Source organism: Hippocampus comes, unplaced genomic scaffold, assembly GCF_001891065.2.
Source record: "Hippocampus comes isolate QL1 unplaced genomic scaffold, H_comes_QL1_v1.1 scaffold156, whole genome shotgun sequence".
Taxonomy (NCBI): domain Eukaryota; kingdom Metazoa; phylum Chordata; class Actinopteri; order Syngnathiformes; family Syngnathidae; genus Hippocampus; species Hippocampus comes.
In genome coordinates, this window is record NW_017805744.1 from 777,575 (window position 1) to 793,292 (window position 15,718).

At 42.2% G+C, this 15,718-nt stretch overlaps 2 protein-coding genes across 8 annotated transcripts in view; both read right to left on the reverse strand.

The window, feature by feature from the left end:
- The window catches only part of LOC109524385 (catenin delta-1), a 24,187-nt gene extending 18,110 nt beyond the window's left edge, over positions 1-6,077 (reverse strand). For 2 of the 7 annotated variants that reach the window (XM_019884218.1, XM_019884217.1), the window contains exon 1: positions 5,898-6,076. The gene's annotated coding sequence lies outside the window, so the exon portion shown is untranslated. Of the gene's footprint in view, positions 1-5,897 lie in introns of all 7 variants that reach the window. The other 5 variants (XM_019884224.1, XM_019884225.1, XM_019884222.1 and 2 more) reach the window with 4 other exon arrangements.
- A 2,796-nt stretch (positions 6,078-8,873) lies between these two features.
- The window catches only part of LOC109524486 (zinc finger protein 8-like), a 10,297-nt gene continuing 3,452 nt past the window's right edge, over positions 8,874-15,718 (reverse strand). Inside the window, exons 2-4 of the mRNA XM_019884420.1 lie at positions 13,747-13,832; positions 13,601-13,676; positions 8,874-11,108 (exon numbers count right to left, since the gene is read on the reverse strand). Of these exons, the coding sequence (XP_019739979.1) occupies positions 10,354-11,108; positions 13,601-13,676; positions 13,747-13,832 (917 nt within the window). The 3' untranslated portion in view covers positions 8,874-10,353. The remainder of the gene's footprint in view (positions 11,109-13,600; positions 13,677-13,746; positions 13,833-15,718) is intronic.

The following is a 15,718-nucleotide window of genomic DNA, read 5'->3' on the forward strand; positions in this document are numbered from 1 at the left end:
GACTTTGCGGAGAGGGGCGTCGCCCTCATCAGCGCGTTCTGCGGCGCCATTACGCGCGACGAGGAACAGCGACAGCACCTTCTGCAGGTCGTGGAGCGACACCGGGCGTTGCACCCGTGCGCGAAGTAGGCATGGGATGGCACGCACGGCGGATTTCGTTTTTTTTGCGGTCTAACAGTGTCACTAGTGTTGATGGACATTATAGACAGATGGACAGATAGACAGATGGACCAGTTAACATGGGCCAACAATCTCACCAGTGTTGAAGGATAACCACGGTTGCCTTTTTTGCAATACATGCGTTCCTGTCTTCCGTCTTTGAATTATTGCAAGTGCGAACTGAGCAAAACAAAATCCTTACTGTACGGGAGAAACCGTACTACCATTCAGCCCCGTAACATTCTTTCCATAGGGGAAACTTTGGTCGCTCTGCGGGACGGGATAAAATTATCCGATCGGAATAAAATTTTGCACACATCCTTGTGTCATAGTATCGACAAGATTTCCGACCCGGCCCGACGAATCCGACAAACTTTTCCAAAATGGACCACCCTAACCACCAGCTTAGTTCCATACTCTTTGACATGTTTAGATGTACAAAGAGTGTGTCACCTGACTGGCCAGATATTTCCCTCCTTTGCAAAGAATTGGATTCTGGAAATGGCAACAGAGTGGCAAGTCGAAAATCCACTGTATATTGACCGACTGGATGAGATGCCCAAACATTTAGTGGAGTCCAGGCCTGACACTTCAATGCTGAGAGGTGTTAAGGTGACTGACTGACTAATCGGTTAAACCCCTAATGAATACACAAAACGTGAAGAATACTGGAAGGAAAAAAATGCTGGATGAAGCTGCATTGAAGTCTCATATTGTAGTAAGCATCCAGATCTATGCCTGGGTTGCATTAAGCTTGATTTTTTTTTTTTTTTTACTCCGTTTGCTTGTGGAGGCTCTCAGTCGTACAGGAAAGTCAGGAAACCGTCACAAAAATACAGAAAAAAAAATAAACATTTGTGTAAATAATCATTTATACCCCTTTCCCACTGCCGCAAAATCACGGGGTGAACACGCTTTTTTGGGCAGTGGGAAAGGAATGTCGATCCGTGTCCACCAGCACGCCATCGGAGGCGGGTTGTGATTGCCTCCGATTGCAGTTTGAAAGCCTAACACGGGACTTCCCGGTAATTACGTGATGACATAGGGCAGTACGTGATGTGTAGCAACGCCACTCGAGCGAAGTGCGACTCAGCAGGCTCGCCACTAAAGAGATTTTGGTCTCTTTATAAATACACTAGCTAAACCCCGATGGAACGAAAAAAGACGTCGTGGACAGGACAGCTATTGTTTGGAGAAAAATATATATTTGGACAGAAAAGAGAGGAAAACATACCGATGACAGAAAAACGTGTCCGTCCGACCTCGAGCGTCGTGTCTACTGTACTAACTTAGCTGTTCTCTCAGCTAGGCTATCTTAGTTGGTGTAGTAGATCAAAGCTCTTTGATATGTAACGTCCGTTGCGTCAGCGCTGATTGGTTGAAGCCAAAAGACGCGTCCGTGCGTACATGTCCACACTGACGCACGCACAGCAGAGAGCAGCGGACTGCTGACTGCTGAGTCGCGCTTCGCTCAAGTGGCGTCGCTACAGATGCGTCATAACATCGCGCGCCATCAGCCTCGTATATAGCAGGCCCCCACAACAAAGCTCGGAGATCGCCCCTTAAGCTGTTGTCTTAGTAGTAGCAAAGAGTTGATCCTCCGCTGCTTTTCGACCATTTTGAGGACGGTAAAAAACATGATAAAAGAAAGAACACTCGCTTCCATGTTGCTTTGTTTACCACCAAGAAATCTGTCGCACTATCATCTACGCAATCACAGCGTGGTGACATAACCAGACGCAAAGCGAATCGCCTTCTGTTGGTCAATGGGAAAGGGACAATATGCCAATTGGTTGCGTGTCGCCACGGATCACTACTACCCACTAATTTCAGTGGGAAAGGGGTATTAAGAGTCTCACTTTTTATGTCAACTGTATTTATAGAGCACTTTAAAACACACACACACAAACACGCACACAAACACACACACAAACACACACACACACAAGTCCAAAGCAAATAAGTAAGTTTAAGTCTTTGTGGAGATTTGCAGACATCTCCCATGACATTAGCAGCCCCACCCAAAGATATACGCTACATTTCGTAGAATGTGGAAGAAAAAAAAAACATAAAACAGGTCCTTCAACATAAAAATGGGTGAATGAAAAAGAAGTGGTGAAAACATCAAGGGGAGGGTTTCTCGAAAAAGTTGAGCACACACAGATACAATTCGAAGATCTCATGACATCACGAGTCAGTTTCACCTGATTCTGAACCATCAGTCAGCATGACTCACTTGGCCCTCCCAGACATCTGCAACCATTCGGTCATAGGCAACAATGTTGCATTTGTCGACTTCATGAAACCCCCGCAGCAAACGCACTGTCAAAACGAAAATACGCCTCCTCTCATTAGCCTGCTGATGATTTTTGTAAGTGTGATGTCACTGGCACTAGCTGGAGACGAGCGTGGCTTGTAATGAGATTGAAGCTTTAGCCCACTAATCCACTTAGGTCCTCACAAACATACATATTCACAGACATGCACAGACATGAGGCCCCTTCGGATTAACCTGCACACCTCAAGAGGCCACACAACAACAGGCATCAACAATCACAACAAGTTCATCGAAGTTGAAGCTAATCAAATCATAAAAATAGCAATTAAAAGTTCACTGCTGGTCATTTCATTACATTGTTGGCTCCATAACACACGGATCTCCATTTTTAATGCAAACTATAACTTAAATTGAGCATCTTGATTTAGCAGCTGATCAGCAGTTAACTTCTGCCGCTTCCAACAGCAACCCAGACCCTTCTCTGGATCATCCTGGGAAGTTTACGACCTTTCTTTCTCTCCCGTCAACCTGACGAGTTGCCTTGACTGTCCTGCCTGTTGGACATCTACTCAAAACCTCCCTCATGCTGCAGTTCACTGTCAAACCTGTCGGCTAATTGCCAGAGACTAAGATGGCCCTTATAACACACATTTTAATTACAAACGAGTTTCTGTTAAGCATCCTTGTGTCATCTAATTTAAATGGTGCTACTGAAGCTACCCTACTTTCAAACAGCCAGTTCACAAATATTACCTACAGCTACAAAGAACATTAGTTTAAATTTTGTTTGAGATACCAGTGATCCAGGCAACAAGTCTTGTGCTCTAGCTGTTTGTTATTTATGTCTGTAATTTCTTTGTGAGCAAAGACAAGTTCCTCTTCGCCTTGTCCTCACACAAGGCATGGCTAGAAGCCATTTTGAGCGTTTAAAGGTTAAGGCTGAGGATAACAGTTTTGAGACCTTTTCCGCGATTTATAGCTTGTTTCATCTGTTCAGCATACAATTTGTACCACGTGTCAGTTAGCAGCAGGGCAGAAAGTGCTGACATAAAAGAAAAACTAACTAGAAAATGATAATAGAAAAAAAGGCAAAACAATTAGGACAATTCCAGACACGAAGAGCCTCCTGGAAGACAAGTAGGGCAACAACTGCACATAAATCGAAGCAATAACACTAATTATTATTAATATGTATCCTAACAAATGCTTGCTTACAAAAGAAATAGCTGATTGTGTTGCGCTTGTCTGGTTGACAGTCCTCAGCCAGCGCAATGAAATCAAATTTGCGCAGGACCCATTCAACAGGTTTACAAACTAACAGACCTCTATGCTAAGCAGCAAGAGGACCACCAGCCAAAATCAGACAATGTGTTGCCTATAAAATGAACCCTCGCTGATTTTCTTTCCACTTGTAAACCTGCCTACTTGTTATTCTTTTCAGTGTAACAAACTATTTGCTTAAAAACTCACCTATTCTCCACCATCATCTTATTTTTATGTAATTTCTGTAACGTGTATGTAAATGCTTGTATATGAGAAGTTAGCATAGGCAACCAGGGTTGACGTCGCACAAAGCAGGGTGGTAAATTTAGATGATGCAGAGGTCCAGATCGCAACTGGCAGTGGTGGATGTTCTGGTGCTCGTGGCTGGCAGCGACTAAAGAGGAATTGAATTGAAGAGCTCATTCTGGGTTTTTTTTTGTTTTTTTTGTTTTTTTAGAAAATTCCACAAAACAGTGGCCAGTTGCTTCATTTCTATGTTTAGCCATATAAAAAGGGTATTATGTCGGGATACCTTTATTTAAAAAAAAAAAAAAGACAATTGTGATAATATAGATTCACACTCCTTTTCTTAAATAGCGTTTTTTCATAAAGAGGGGCCCGGTAGGCTGAGGTCACTATGTGACTGTGTTGGGTCAACTCAGCTTAATATTTAATATTCAACATTTTGAGTTTGTAATTTTTTTTTCATTATGAATATATTCCAATAATTTATTAGAGAATGGACAATTCTAAAATCAATTAAAAACACCACTGGTCATCCTTCACAAAAACAACAATTCGTATCTGTATCTTTTTCATTTTATTAAGCTACCATTTTGCAGCTGCAGACTTACGCCAGTAATACTCGTCATTGCGCGATGACGTAGTTACATAAAGTGGAGTCATAGTCATTTCAAACACTGTCCTTTCATATTGAAAAGGCGCACTTTTTCATCCCTTATTGACCAGAAGATGGTATCCAACGAAGGCAAATGAAAAGTGGCATAAAGGTTAGGAAACCGGAATTTCCGAAGGCGCCCTCGGTATCGGCGGATACTCAAATTTAAGCGACTCAGACTTATACTCGGGGGGGATCAGAACACCCCTACCTATATTTTCAATTGTTTTTTATTTATTACTCCGTCAATAACTAAAACTAAGTAACATGACTAATAGGAGAGTTACAATCGACAGTTAGCCCTCCCCATCCATGCACGTGTCGCGACCATCAGCAGGACCCACCCAACAGGTTGACAAACTAACAGCCCGAAGTTGTAAAAGGTCCACCACCACCCAAAAAATGACATTGGTCAACAAAACGAAATAACAACACGTGCCAGTTTACCAATTCTGGGATTAAGGGAAAAGATGGGAAAATTCTGGGCATCCAGAACCTTACTTTACCTACGTTGTCGGGGAGATTCGATATCTTGTTCACAACGCCGAGATGTGCAAGCGAAGCAAACACACGAGATAAGATTTCTAGGTCAACGAGCGCCCGCACACACACGCAACCGTAAAAGGGAAGAGAACCCAGTTCATTTGTTAAACCAATGGTCATGTGAGCTAACATTCCCCATTTCAAAGAGTATCCGGAATCATCGCCACCCAACCGTTTAGCAGTTGCCCACCGAGAGAGTATGCGTCCCGTTACACATAGCGGCGTAGAAAAAAAAACAGACTGGGAACAGTTTAACAATTATCAAAGAAAAAGGCTCCGCGAATAAAAGGAGCGCCCGAGATACACGGTGTTGTTCCATGCAAACGCTACCGTGATGATAAATGACAAGGGTGGACATCAAATCAGGCCCACTCGGCTCGTGGTGACCGTGTGACCTGGTTCGGCTGTCGAGCTACGTTAGCATCACAATAACCCACCACCGAGACTCCAGCTAGTGTTAGCCTAGCAGCCGCTTGTCTTTTAACGGTCGCCTCTCTCGCTTGCCGTTGTGTTTACACGCGCGATCGTCGCTTAATAGAAGGTGGCGTGCGACCTTTATTTGGTTTCAGCGTGTAGTGTGACCGAAAACAAAAGGAAAAGAAAAGAGAGACTTAGGAAGCCTGCGCGAGTCATGTCGGTGGTCTCCAGATGGACGTGACCACTCCTTTTAGAAACGCTGCAGTGCCCCCACTATTTTCGCGACAAAAACGCCATTATCATATAATTTCAGCAGCCTTATTACGTGCGCTTGCTTACCTTATCTTCACAATGCCCTTGGAACCCCTCCGGACTATTCCGTTTCGCGTGTGTTTTGTCTCCTCTCTCCCCTACTTCTGGGTCAAGCTTGTTAACAGCGAGGCTACATCAAAGAGTTTTCTATCAAAGAGGGGGCGGGGGCAATGAAGTGCTTTTACCGTAATACTAAAATCACTGCGCATGTAAAAATTTGTCGTTGCGTGCTGGTGGTTAATAAAGGCAAGCCGTTCAGCGTCGAAGGCCATACCCATCCATCCATTAAATGAAATGCTGGAGCCTATCCCAGCTGTCGTCGGGTTGGACAAACATACTAGTGGTGTGTCCTCTGTGTTGAGTCGAGCTCAAACTTCGATGCGTGTACCCGAGTAAAGATGTCAGTGCACAGCAGACGGGCACCAGTTGCACAGCTGACTCCATTCTTGAGGTGAAAATGTATCTGGGAGAACCGAATACTCACCGGCACGATGACCCCCTGCAATATTGAGGCGAGAAATAAGGCCTTTACCACCCCAACGTGTTTAAACGTGCACTAAAGTACTTGTGCATCCCCGCTTCATTTGTTCCATGTTTTCAAAGGAGGGGGAGATTCTCCTTCAAAAAAAAAAGAGGCCAAGCCCAAAAACAGTTGAAAAAACTCTATTTTTCAATGAAAATGATTAAGATAAAACATTTTGTTGTTTTTTTTAATCCACAACAATACAGACCCAATTACAGGTACGACATTTTCCTCCACCCTTTCCACGTCAATTTCATGTCATAATGAGAGTAATCCTAATCAAGACTTTGCACAAGAAAACCTCTTCCTTGCATGCCTTTATGTCCACTTGGTAGTGTCAGAGGGGAGTGAATCGCATTTGAAGCCTCGACACATGAGTCAAATCAATTGCATCAAAAGCCTCAATGCTTCAAGGAGCTTCATCTCACCATCACTACAAACAACCATTCACACTCACAATCACGCCTAAGGACAATTTAAAGTGTCCACTTAACCTGCCATGCATCTGTTTAGAATGTGTGAGGAAACCGGAGTACCTGGAGAAAACCCACGCAGGAATGGGGAGAGCATGAGAATTCCACACACTGGAATCAAACCCACGACCTCTAATCTATGAGGCGTACGTGCTAACCAGTCGACCACGCTTGCTAAACTATTACGCTATTTGGCTTTACTAGTAAGACAATTCAGCACACAAGTAGGACTAAATGTATTTGTTCTACTATTCGGTTGCTGCACTTTGAGCAGTTGTTCGATAACCTGCTAGTGTGCTGAATTATGAAAGAAAAAAATTGCTTGTTTTCATTGTACCAGGACCTGCAAATAAAAATGGTCTAACAGCTTGCCATAAAGCCCTTTGTGTTTATTCGATATCCTTACTGTCCAGCTTAAGGTCTATGTACATTTGTCCTGTTGAGTACCGGTAATATCATTCTGAAACACGAGTGGGACCACCACAGTACATGGTACTATAGTGAGGCAAAACTGTGTTGAGAACACTACAAAAAATGGTCCCAACTCTGTGCCATTTGGGCATTTATGATCGCCACCTTAACCTCAATGTACTAGTACTCTTGGTTCTCAATATTAAGACGTATTTATAGAACAAGTACATGTTACCAATGAGGGAAAACAGTGCACTTGTTGACTTGTATGCATACAATTGACAATACTGTATTCTAATCTAGCTGTTTAGGAGTTCTGGCTGCGCACAGATCTTAATTAGTGCACAGTTTTGCCTCACTGAGGAACACGTAGATTTGTCAATGCAGTGTGTCCAAGTTATCGGTGTGTAGAAATGTTTAACGGTAATGGAAGGCAGTAATGAAAAAAATGGAGGAACAAGTCTACCAGTGTGGTGAATTGTCTTAGTCAGCACAAGTACTTGTATAACCACAAAGCAAGGATGTGGGGAAACTCAAACGTCTTGCCGTAGAAGCAACACGTACATTCCAGCAGCTTTTTGTTATTCGGGTCATGAATGAGTAATTTGGGATTTAAAAGCTATTACAGCAGAAAAAAGGCAGGCCACCTCCCGTCTCTCCTCCTACTTCTCGTCCACATGAACTCACACTGATGTCATTTCAATGATTGCCCAAGAACAATAGCCCGGGAGGAAGCGCGCCACTTGTGGAAATACACGCACGACATTCCACAGCCACACGACAAAAAAAAATAAAAAAAAAGCCTTCCACTTCAGTATGATCAAAAGAATTAATCTGCTGCTGCTAATTAATTAAAATGAAATGTAATTGGAGTTACAGGTGTTGTATTGGGAATTAAACTGTTTTTTTTTTCAAGATAATCAAATGAAGGACAACCTCCCCCCTCGCCCGACCTCCTACAAAAACAAAAAACCTTCACGGGGTGGAAAGAGGAACAAAAAGCAAAGAATTTCCCTGTTTCAGAAAGTACTATATGACACTGCATCAGTGTGGACAAACGTTTCGGGTCAAGGGAAACATTTGAGTTTCAAAACGGACAGATGCACCAGGTACTGGACCCCTCAAAACAATTAAAATACTTGTAGTCTGTGTTAAATAACTAAATGTATTGTATTTTATGTTATGTTATAATTAAACAATTTGACCCCAAAAATGTTGGACATATGGAATTGTCTACTTCATGAATAGTTTTAAGTTTCTAAAAAATGAAAACACATAGTGATTAAGGAATCTGAGGGATAAAAATCTGTTTTGTTACTGTAGTGCCACAAATATTAGAGGATTCATTGGAAAAGCTTAGGGGACCACAACTGGGAAAAAAAATGGAGCAGCCTGTATGATGTTCCCTGGCCAGATGTTGACAATCGCTGCTGTATATTGTGCAAACATGAGTCTGTATAAGGCTGCAATCTAATGAAAGTCTGTTATCCAAAGTAAAAAGCAAAAACAAGTGTTACGGTATCTGTATAAGGCTGCAATCTAATGAAAGTAATAATGTCTGTTATCCAAAGTAAAAAGCAAAAACAAGTGTTGTTGAAAAAGAAACATGTTTATTTATGTTTAGCCAACAAAGCTACTAAGTTATTATCCAGTAGGAACTACAGGAAAGAACAGTACAAAAGTACACAAAGTAAGGACAAGTTCAACAACAACAGAGGTAGGTTAAAACATATAAATTACCCCATAAGCAAACCGCCAAATGCTATTTGTCACCTGTCTGTTGCTAGATGTGTAATGCAAACAGTTCAAATATAAATTAGACTTTCTTGCTTAAAATTATAAGTCGACATGATTTATACATTTTAAAACTGCACAACCTGACTGATCAGCTATTGTAAGAGGTGCAAAGTGGAAGGGAGTAAATGTTTCATTCAAATGTGGAATTTTGTCTGAATTTGATGGAACAATTATTATTATGTAAAGTACTTTGTACAACTAATTACAAAGCACCGCAATCTAATAACACATTGCAGAGGTAACAATGAAGTTAAGGTGTTTCTGAATATCGTGTGCTGTTGTGCACAATGTTGTAGCAATACAAGATTCAACCATCATTGGGGTGAGGTAAGTACAGTAGCATCATAAAGTAGACTTAAAGTAAATGTAATCATAAGTGATATTATTGGCTGGCTTTAGGTCATTTTCAGCATTAAAGATATATTTCTCTGTAGTACAACAGGATGATGGCTTATTTGCTACTGCTGGCGTTATTATCATGTAATGTTTGGTCTCTGTTCTAATCCCCATCTGTCCAAAAGAGAAGCGTATCAAACAAAGGTTAAACGAACAAGTTATGTTCGCGAAACACGCAAGGAAGATCACAGTGCCATATCAAAGTACCGTCCCACGAAAAAGTATTTGCCCCCTTTGAAAATGATTGCTTTGCCACCAAGGAGCTTTTTGACCACCTCGGTTTTTTCAGCCCCAGAGATAGGAGAGTCCACCTCAGAGTCTCCAGGTTCTGTTTCCTCAATGGAAAGTGTGTTGTTGGAATTAAGGAGGTCTTCGATGTGTTATCCCCACCGACCCAAGTTGAGGGCAGCAGCGCCCCATCTCCACTTTCCACAGTGTTAATAGTGCACTGCTTCCCCGTCCTGAGGTGCCGGATGTTGGACCAAAATTTCCTAAAAACCGACCGGAAGTTGTTTTCCTGGCTTCTCTAAACTCCTCCCACGCCCGGGTTTTTGCTTAAGTGACCGCTGAAGCTGTATTCCGCTTGGCCGGCCGGCACCTGTCAGCTGCCTCCGGAGTCCCACACGCCAAAAAGGCAATTATTCTCAAAATGAGAAAATTGCTAACACATGATTGGTAAGCCAAACCAAAACAAACAGTCATTAGGTTTGGGCACAAACTTTTTCATATACAGCCAGAGGAGTTTGTATTTTTCTTCCGCAATTATGAATAAAATCATTTAGAAACTAAATTTTAGATTTACTTGGGTTGTCTTTGTGGGAATCAGGAAGAGGGCAAACACTTTTTCAGGGCACTATAAAAGATCCTTTTCCACGAATCGCGGTCAGAGCGGTCCGTTAGTGTTGTGCGTCATCATGTGCCTCCGGAGGTTGCTGGGGTTGTTAAAGCTGGCCGCACACTGGGAGCAGGAGTACGGCTTCTCCCCGGAGTGCGTCCTCAGGTGAATCTTCAGGCTGCCGTTCTGCGTGAAGCGCTTCCCGCAAAGTGAGCAAGCGTACGGCTTCTCTCCAGTGTGTATGCGCATGTGGATGCCCAGCGTGGTCTTGTTGGCAAATGACTTGCCGCACATTGCGCAGGAAATGTGCAGCTCCCCTGTATGAGTGGCCTTGTGTGCCATCAAGTCCTCGCGACTGGGGAAGGGCATGCCACAAAAGTTGCAATCTAAAGATTTGTTAACTGTGTGAGATGGAAAGATGGCATTCAACTGCTGGGGGAACTGGTCAATGTGACTGGGATGTCCTCCGGTACTGTCGGCTGTTCTTAATATGGTTGTCTGAGATGAGGGAAGTCTGTCCAGCTGGCTAGTTTTCAGCGGGGCTCGATCACTGGCACTGGGAAAGACATTTAGGAAACCGTCTTGGGTGACTGTGAGGTCCTGAGAGTTAAAAACCTGCTGATCGGTTGGAGCAAAGAGGGTTTCAATCTCGTCCTGGAGAGGCCCTTGTCCTCGTCCGCAAACGCTGATGATTCTCAGCTCCTTGTTACTTCCTGTCAGAGAAGAAGATCCCACAGGCTCTATGTTCTGTGGCCCCGTGGCAACCTCACTCTGTACAGAGGGATTCAGGAAGGTGTCCTGACCTGAAAATACAAAATACGATGTCACTGAACAGGCGCAGACCTCCACCATCGACAAAATATAGCCATTCGTTGGGATTTACTACTGTACAGTGTCCCGGCTGTCAAGAGAGAAATGTTAACCCCTTAGCAGACAAGAGAGAGGATAATTGCTGAGAGAAAAATTGAGATACCGTACAACTGAATAAAAACTTGCATGTTAAGAGTCAGTTCAAATGCAACCATAATGGCTGCTAAGAAGTGTCTGAATAATTCTCCAAGCCAGGTCATACATACATGAACAAGCAGTTATGATCTGACTCATGTAAGCCCCCGCCCCCACACACACACACAGACACACCATCAACATCTTGCTTTGTCTTACAATGAAGTGATAATACAATATCTGAGAGATGTACAAAGACAAGGTCTTTGTTCTTATCCTTGCGACAAAGCTAAAATTCCAAAATTATATGACGTTCTTATTAAAACAGAAAACATCCCATAAGTGCGAAGGGCAAACTTTTGTCCACCACTCTGCATAGTCACTTTGTTGACCTCACTATTCGCAGAATTGCTGTATGGGGAGGGGGCCTATCCTCATTGTCTTTTTGTCAGACCAAACCAGAAAGTTTTGCTTTAGTGTTGACACCAAATAACTATGTTGAAGTCAAGAGATGAGCATCCATTACACAGGTCACTGCCCTATTTTACAAATGAGTGCGTTGCCGCCATTTTGTGGTATCCAGAGGAAATTATAAACCATTCAAGGGGTTGCGGGGGAACACCATTTATGTTTGGCTATTCGTGGCTGAGCTCTGCGCCATGTTGTAAATGTAAGTTGTGGTCAAATGTTAGAAGAGATTCAGCATAAGCTCTGACTGACAAGAGAAGATCTACAGAGACATGCCAGGCAGCATATTGTACATGTTTTTCACTCTAACCACAATGTATTTTCGTCTAAAACCACGTTTATGTTCTGCCACTAATGCACAAATGCAGCCCATCTTCCACAGATGAGTGGACGCTCCCATTTGGTTCCAAAGCATTCCATGCTCACTTGCCAAGCAGACTGACTGAGTGGGACTTCTTTGAACCGTCACTACTGATTAGTACACGTGAATAGTGGCTGAAATTGCATTTACCCACGGATGTGCATCCTTTTGCCCGACTTGAAATGCATTGCAGCTAGGCAATATTACATTATTTATTTATTTTTTAACGTAGCAAACTATATCCTTACATTCAATGTCTTTTTTCAAAACACAGTATACACAGTGGAACTGCAAGGGACAAAAATCTGTTCTGTGAAACAACTGGGTCGTTAAAAAAGTTCCCCATTTCGCATTTCACTCTGTAGTAATGCCAAATAAAATTCAAGATACCCGACCTAACAGAGGAACATTGTGTTTGCTGAGCAATACTGTCACCTAGTGGCGGAGGTATTGCTGGAAGAGTTGTGTCGTGTATAAGTGTAACAATGGTACTGTATACTGTATACATCATGTATGTGGTTGATATTTATTTAATAAATTGTTTTGTTCACATTGCACTGAGCGGACTGTCCCTTTCCTTAAAACGTGCATATTGGTAATGATCAGGCCTCTATAGCGATACAGGTATACATTGATATTGAATTATTGCCCAGCCATAACATTGAATAACAAATGTAACACAAACGCAAAATGTTCGTCATGAGGCAATTAAGATATTAGAGCAGTGGTTCTCAACCTTTTTAGAGGTACCGAACCTAACCAGTTAATATGCACATTCACCGAACACTTCATGAGTGAAAAATACATTTTTTTTTTTGGGGGGGGATAAATTCAAGATACCGGTATTAAAAAAAACTGCATTTATTAAAAACAGAAAAAAGTAAAAAAAATTTCAAGAGATAGTATACTTTTTTTTTTTTTTATTGACGTACAGTACTATCACGACAGTCACACGTTGACTACAGAGTGAACTAAATTTCTTGCAGCACTGATTGGACAAGCAATGTCATGTGATCATCTGCAGCCAGTGATGGCCAAGTGTGCGTGTCATAACTAATTAACATGTTGAGTTGCATATGTCTTACCCTCCATGGCAGAGGCTCCGTGAACCCCTGAGACTGACTCACCAAACCCCTGGGGTTCGATTGAAGCCAGATTAAGAACCACTGTATTAGAGTAAGAGTCAACTGTAAGAGCAAGCATCCTATGAACCGTGAGCTGAAATAGCAGCAACCCATAGAGACATCTGCATTTCTGCTTTCTGACTAATGTGTGCCCATTACAACTATAGAGCAAAAATTGAAACGAGAGTAGACATGAACATTCAGACTTGAACAGGAGGTACCACATCTTCCTCTCTTCTGGTAAAAGTGCTGGAAATTCATAGACAAGCTAACCTAGATAAGTACTTTAAGTGCTGTGCCCCGATCATATGAACCCCCCCACACTTGACTCACTTTCACTTGGCTCACATTAAGTGCTGTGCCCCGATCATATGAACCCCCCCCACACTTGACTCACTTTCACTTGGCTCACATCCTCCAGTATCCTCTTCATCTTTGATCAGGATGACATCAGGGATCTCTTCAACAGCATGCTAACATGAAAGCAAGTGCATATTAAAAAACATCACATTTATTGCTGCAGGACCGGTCAAGAAAATCGACCTCTTTTGTATCAGGAGGGGAGGTCTTGACCGGCAGGTGCAAAGAGATGGGAGAGGTTTCTTGTGTTGCTGGAGGCTTTAAGACAACTAGAAATGGAATACAAAATTGCGTGTGAGATGCAACAAAAATGCAGTGATCAAATTTGAATACTGTATAGACCAGGGGTGTGAAACTCATTTCACATTGAGAGCCGCTTACGGCCTCGGTAGATGTCAAGTGGGCCGGACCATTAAAATGATAACATACTGTGCTATAAATAACCAAAATATCATATCTTTCCTTTGTTTTGGTATAGTGAAGCACAAGAACATTAGGAAACTGTTGAAATTTAATGAACATATCATTTACAAAACATTTTATGAAACACCTTAGATTTCCTTCGACAATTGTGCAATTTACTTTGATCATTCACATATATGCATTGCAACTGATCCCACTGATTGTACAAAGGCACAAAACTTTAACTGCATTGGTATTGAAAAATATAGTAATGCATTTTAAGATCAAACGAGATTTATAAAGAAAGGCAGTTTTAAACCATTTACACATGTGCATATAAAATCAAAATTTAATCCCTGCCTACTAGAGGTAAGATTGGGCCAAAAAATTCAGCCCGACCTGACCTGGCCCGCGGGTATTAAAGCCTGTCCCGGCCCGAGCCCGACCAATTAACTTGATTTGCAGGCCCGAGCCCGAAGCAAACCCGAAATTTCATATTTTATTTGTGAAGACTCGTGAGTAGGAGGGGTGATTTATGATAACAAATTAAAGCCTGTCTTTTGGAACGAAACCTAAGTTAAGCAAGACTGTAGAAACATTTACATCTTTTATATTTCTGTTTCTGCAGAGGGTACATTGACCGACAATTTTCCATCATTGACGGATTTTTTTAAGAGTTGACGGGAAAAATTTGAGGCCGTCCGTCATTTTGACGGGTTGAAAATTGGGCCATACACTACAGCAGCAGTACGTCCTTAAGAATCTAGCGCGGCACTTTGAGAGAAGCAGCGAGACAAAGAAGAGAGAAGCGCCACTGAACATTTTGAGTGGTTGAAAGTAAAAAAAATATTCAGGAATAATACTTTTACAATTTTTGTAAATTTGTATGTTGTGTTATTTAAAATTATTCACATCGACTGCAGCACAAGGGTTAAGAATCTAGCGCGGCACTTTGAGAGAAGCAGCGAGACAAAGAAGAACAATGACGGATGGATAATAGACAGAGACATGAAGGAGTTCTTTGAATTGTTATTGCAAGAGTTAAGTACAGTACGTGTTGTGATGAGGCGACTTCTGTTTTTTTGCGAACCACGGTCGCTCGTGGCCAAAACTATTCACGGCCTCGAAACGCCTCAGTGCACTGTGACGTTTGGGTAGCAACATCACAGTGCGTTGTTATATATTTATTAAAAATGACGGGTGGATAATAGACAGAGACATGAAGGAGTTCTTTGAATTGTTATTGCAAGAGTTAAGTACAGTACGTGTTGTGATGAGGCGACTTCTGTTTTTTTGCGAACCACGGTCGCTCGTGGCCAAAACTATTCACGGCCTCGAAACGCCTCAGTGCACTGTGACGTTTGGGTAGCAACATCACAGTGCGTTGTTATATATTTATTAAAAAAAAGTCAGCGAGAGAGAAGCCCGGCCCGACCCGAGTCGAAGCAATGATTGACATTTTAGGCCCGACCCGGGTCGAGCTTAAGATCTTACCTCTACTGCCTACATTTTATAAACTAAGGAGAAAACTGTGTTTTTCACTTTTAAATTATCCTGCGGGCCTGATCGAACCTCCTCGGGGGCCGTATGTTTGACACACCTTGTATAGAAGTGTTGAAAGCAGAAATTTTCCAGTTTCCAGTGGATGCTATAGTAGTGATTTTGGTTTGTTTGACCAGAAAAAAATATATATAAATTGATTTAAGAGTGGCCAAATAGTCACACCAGACAACAAAAAAGGAACATACACTCT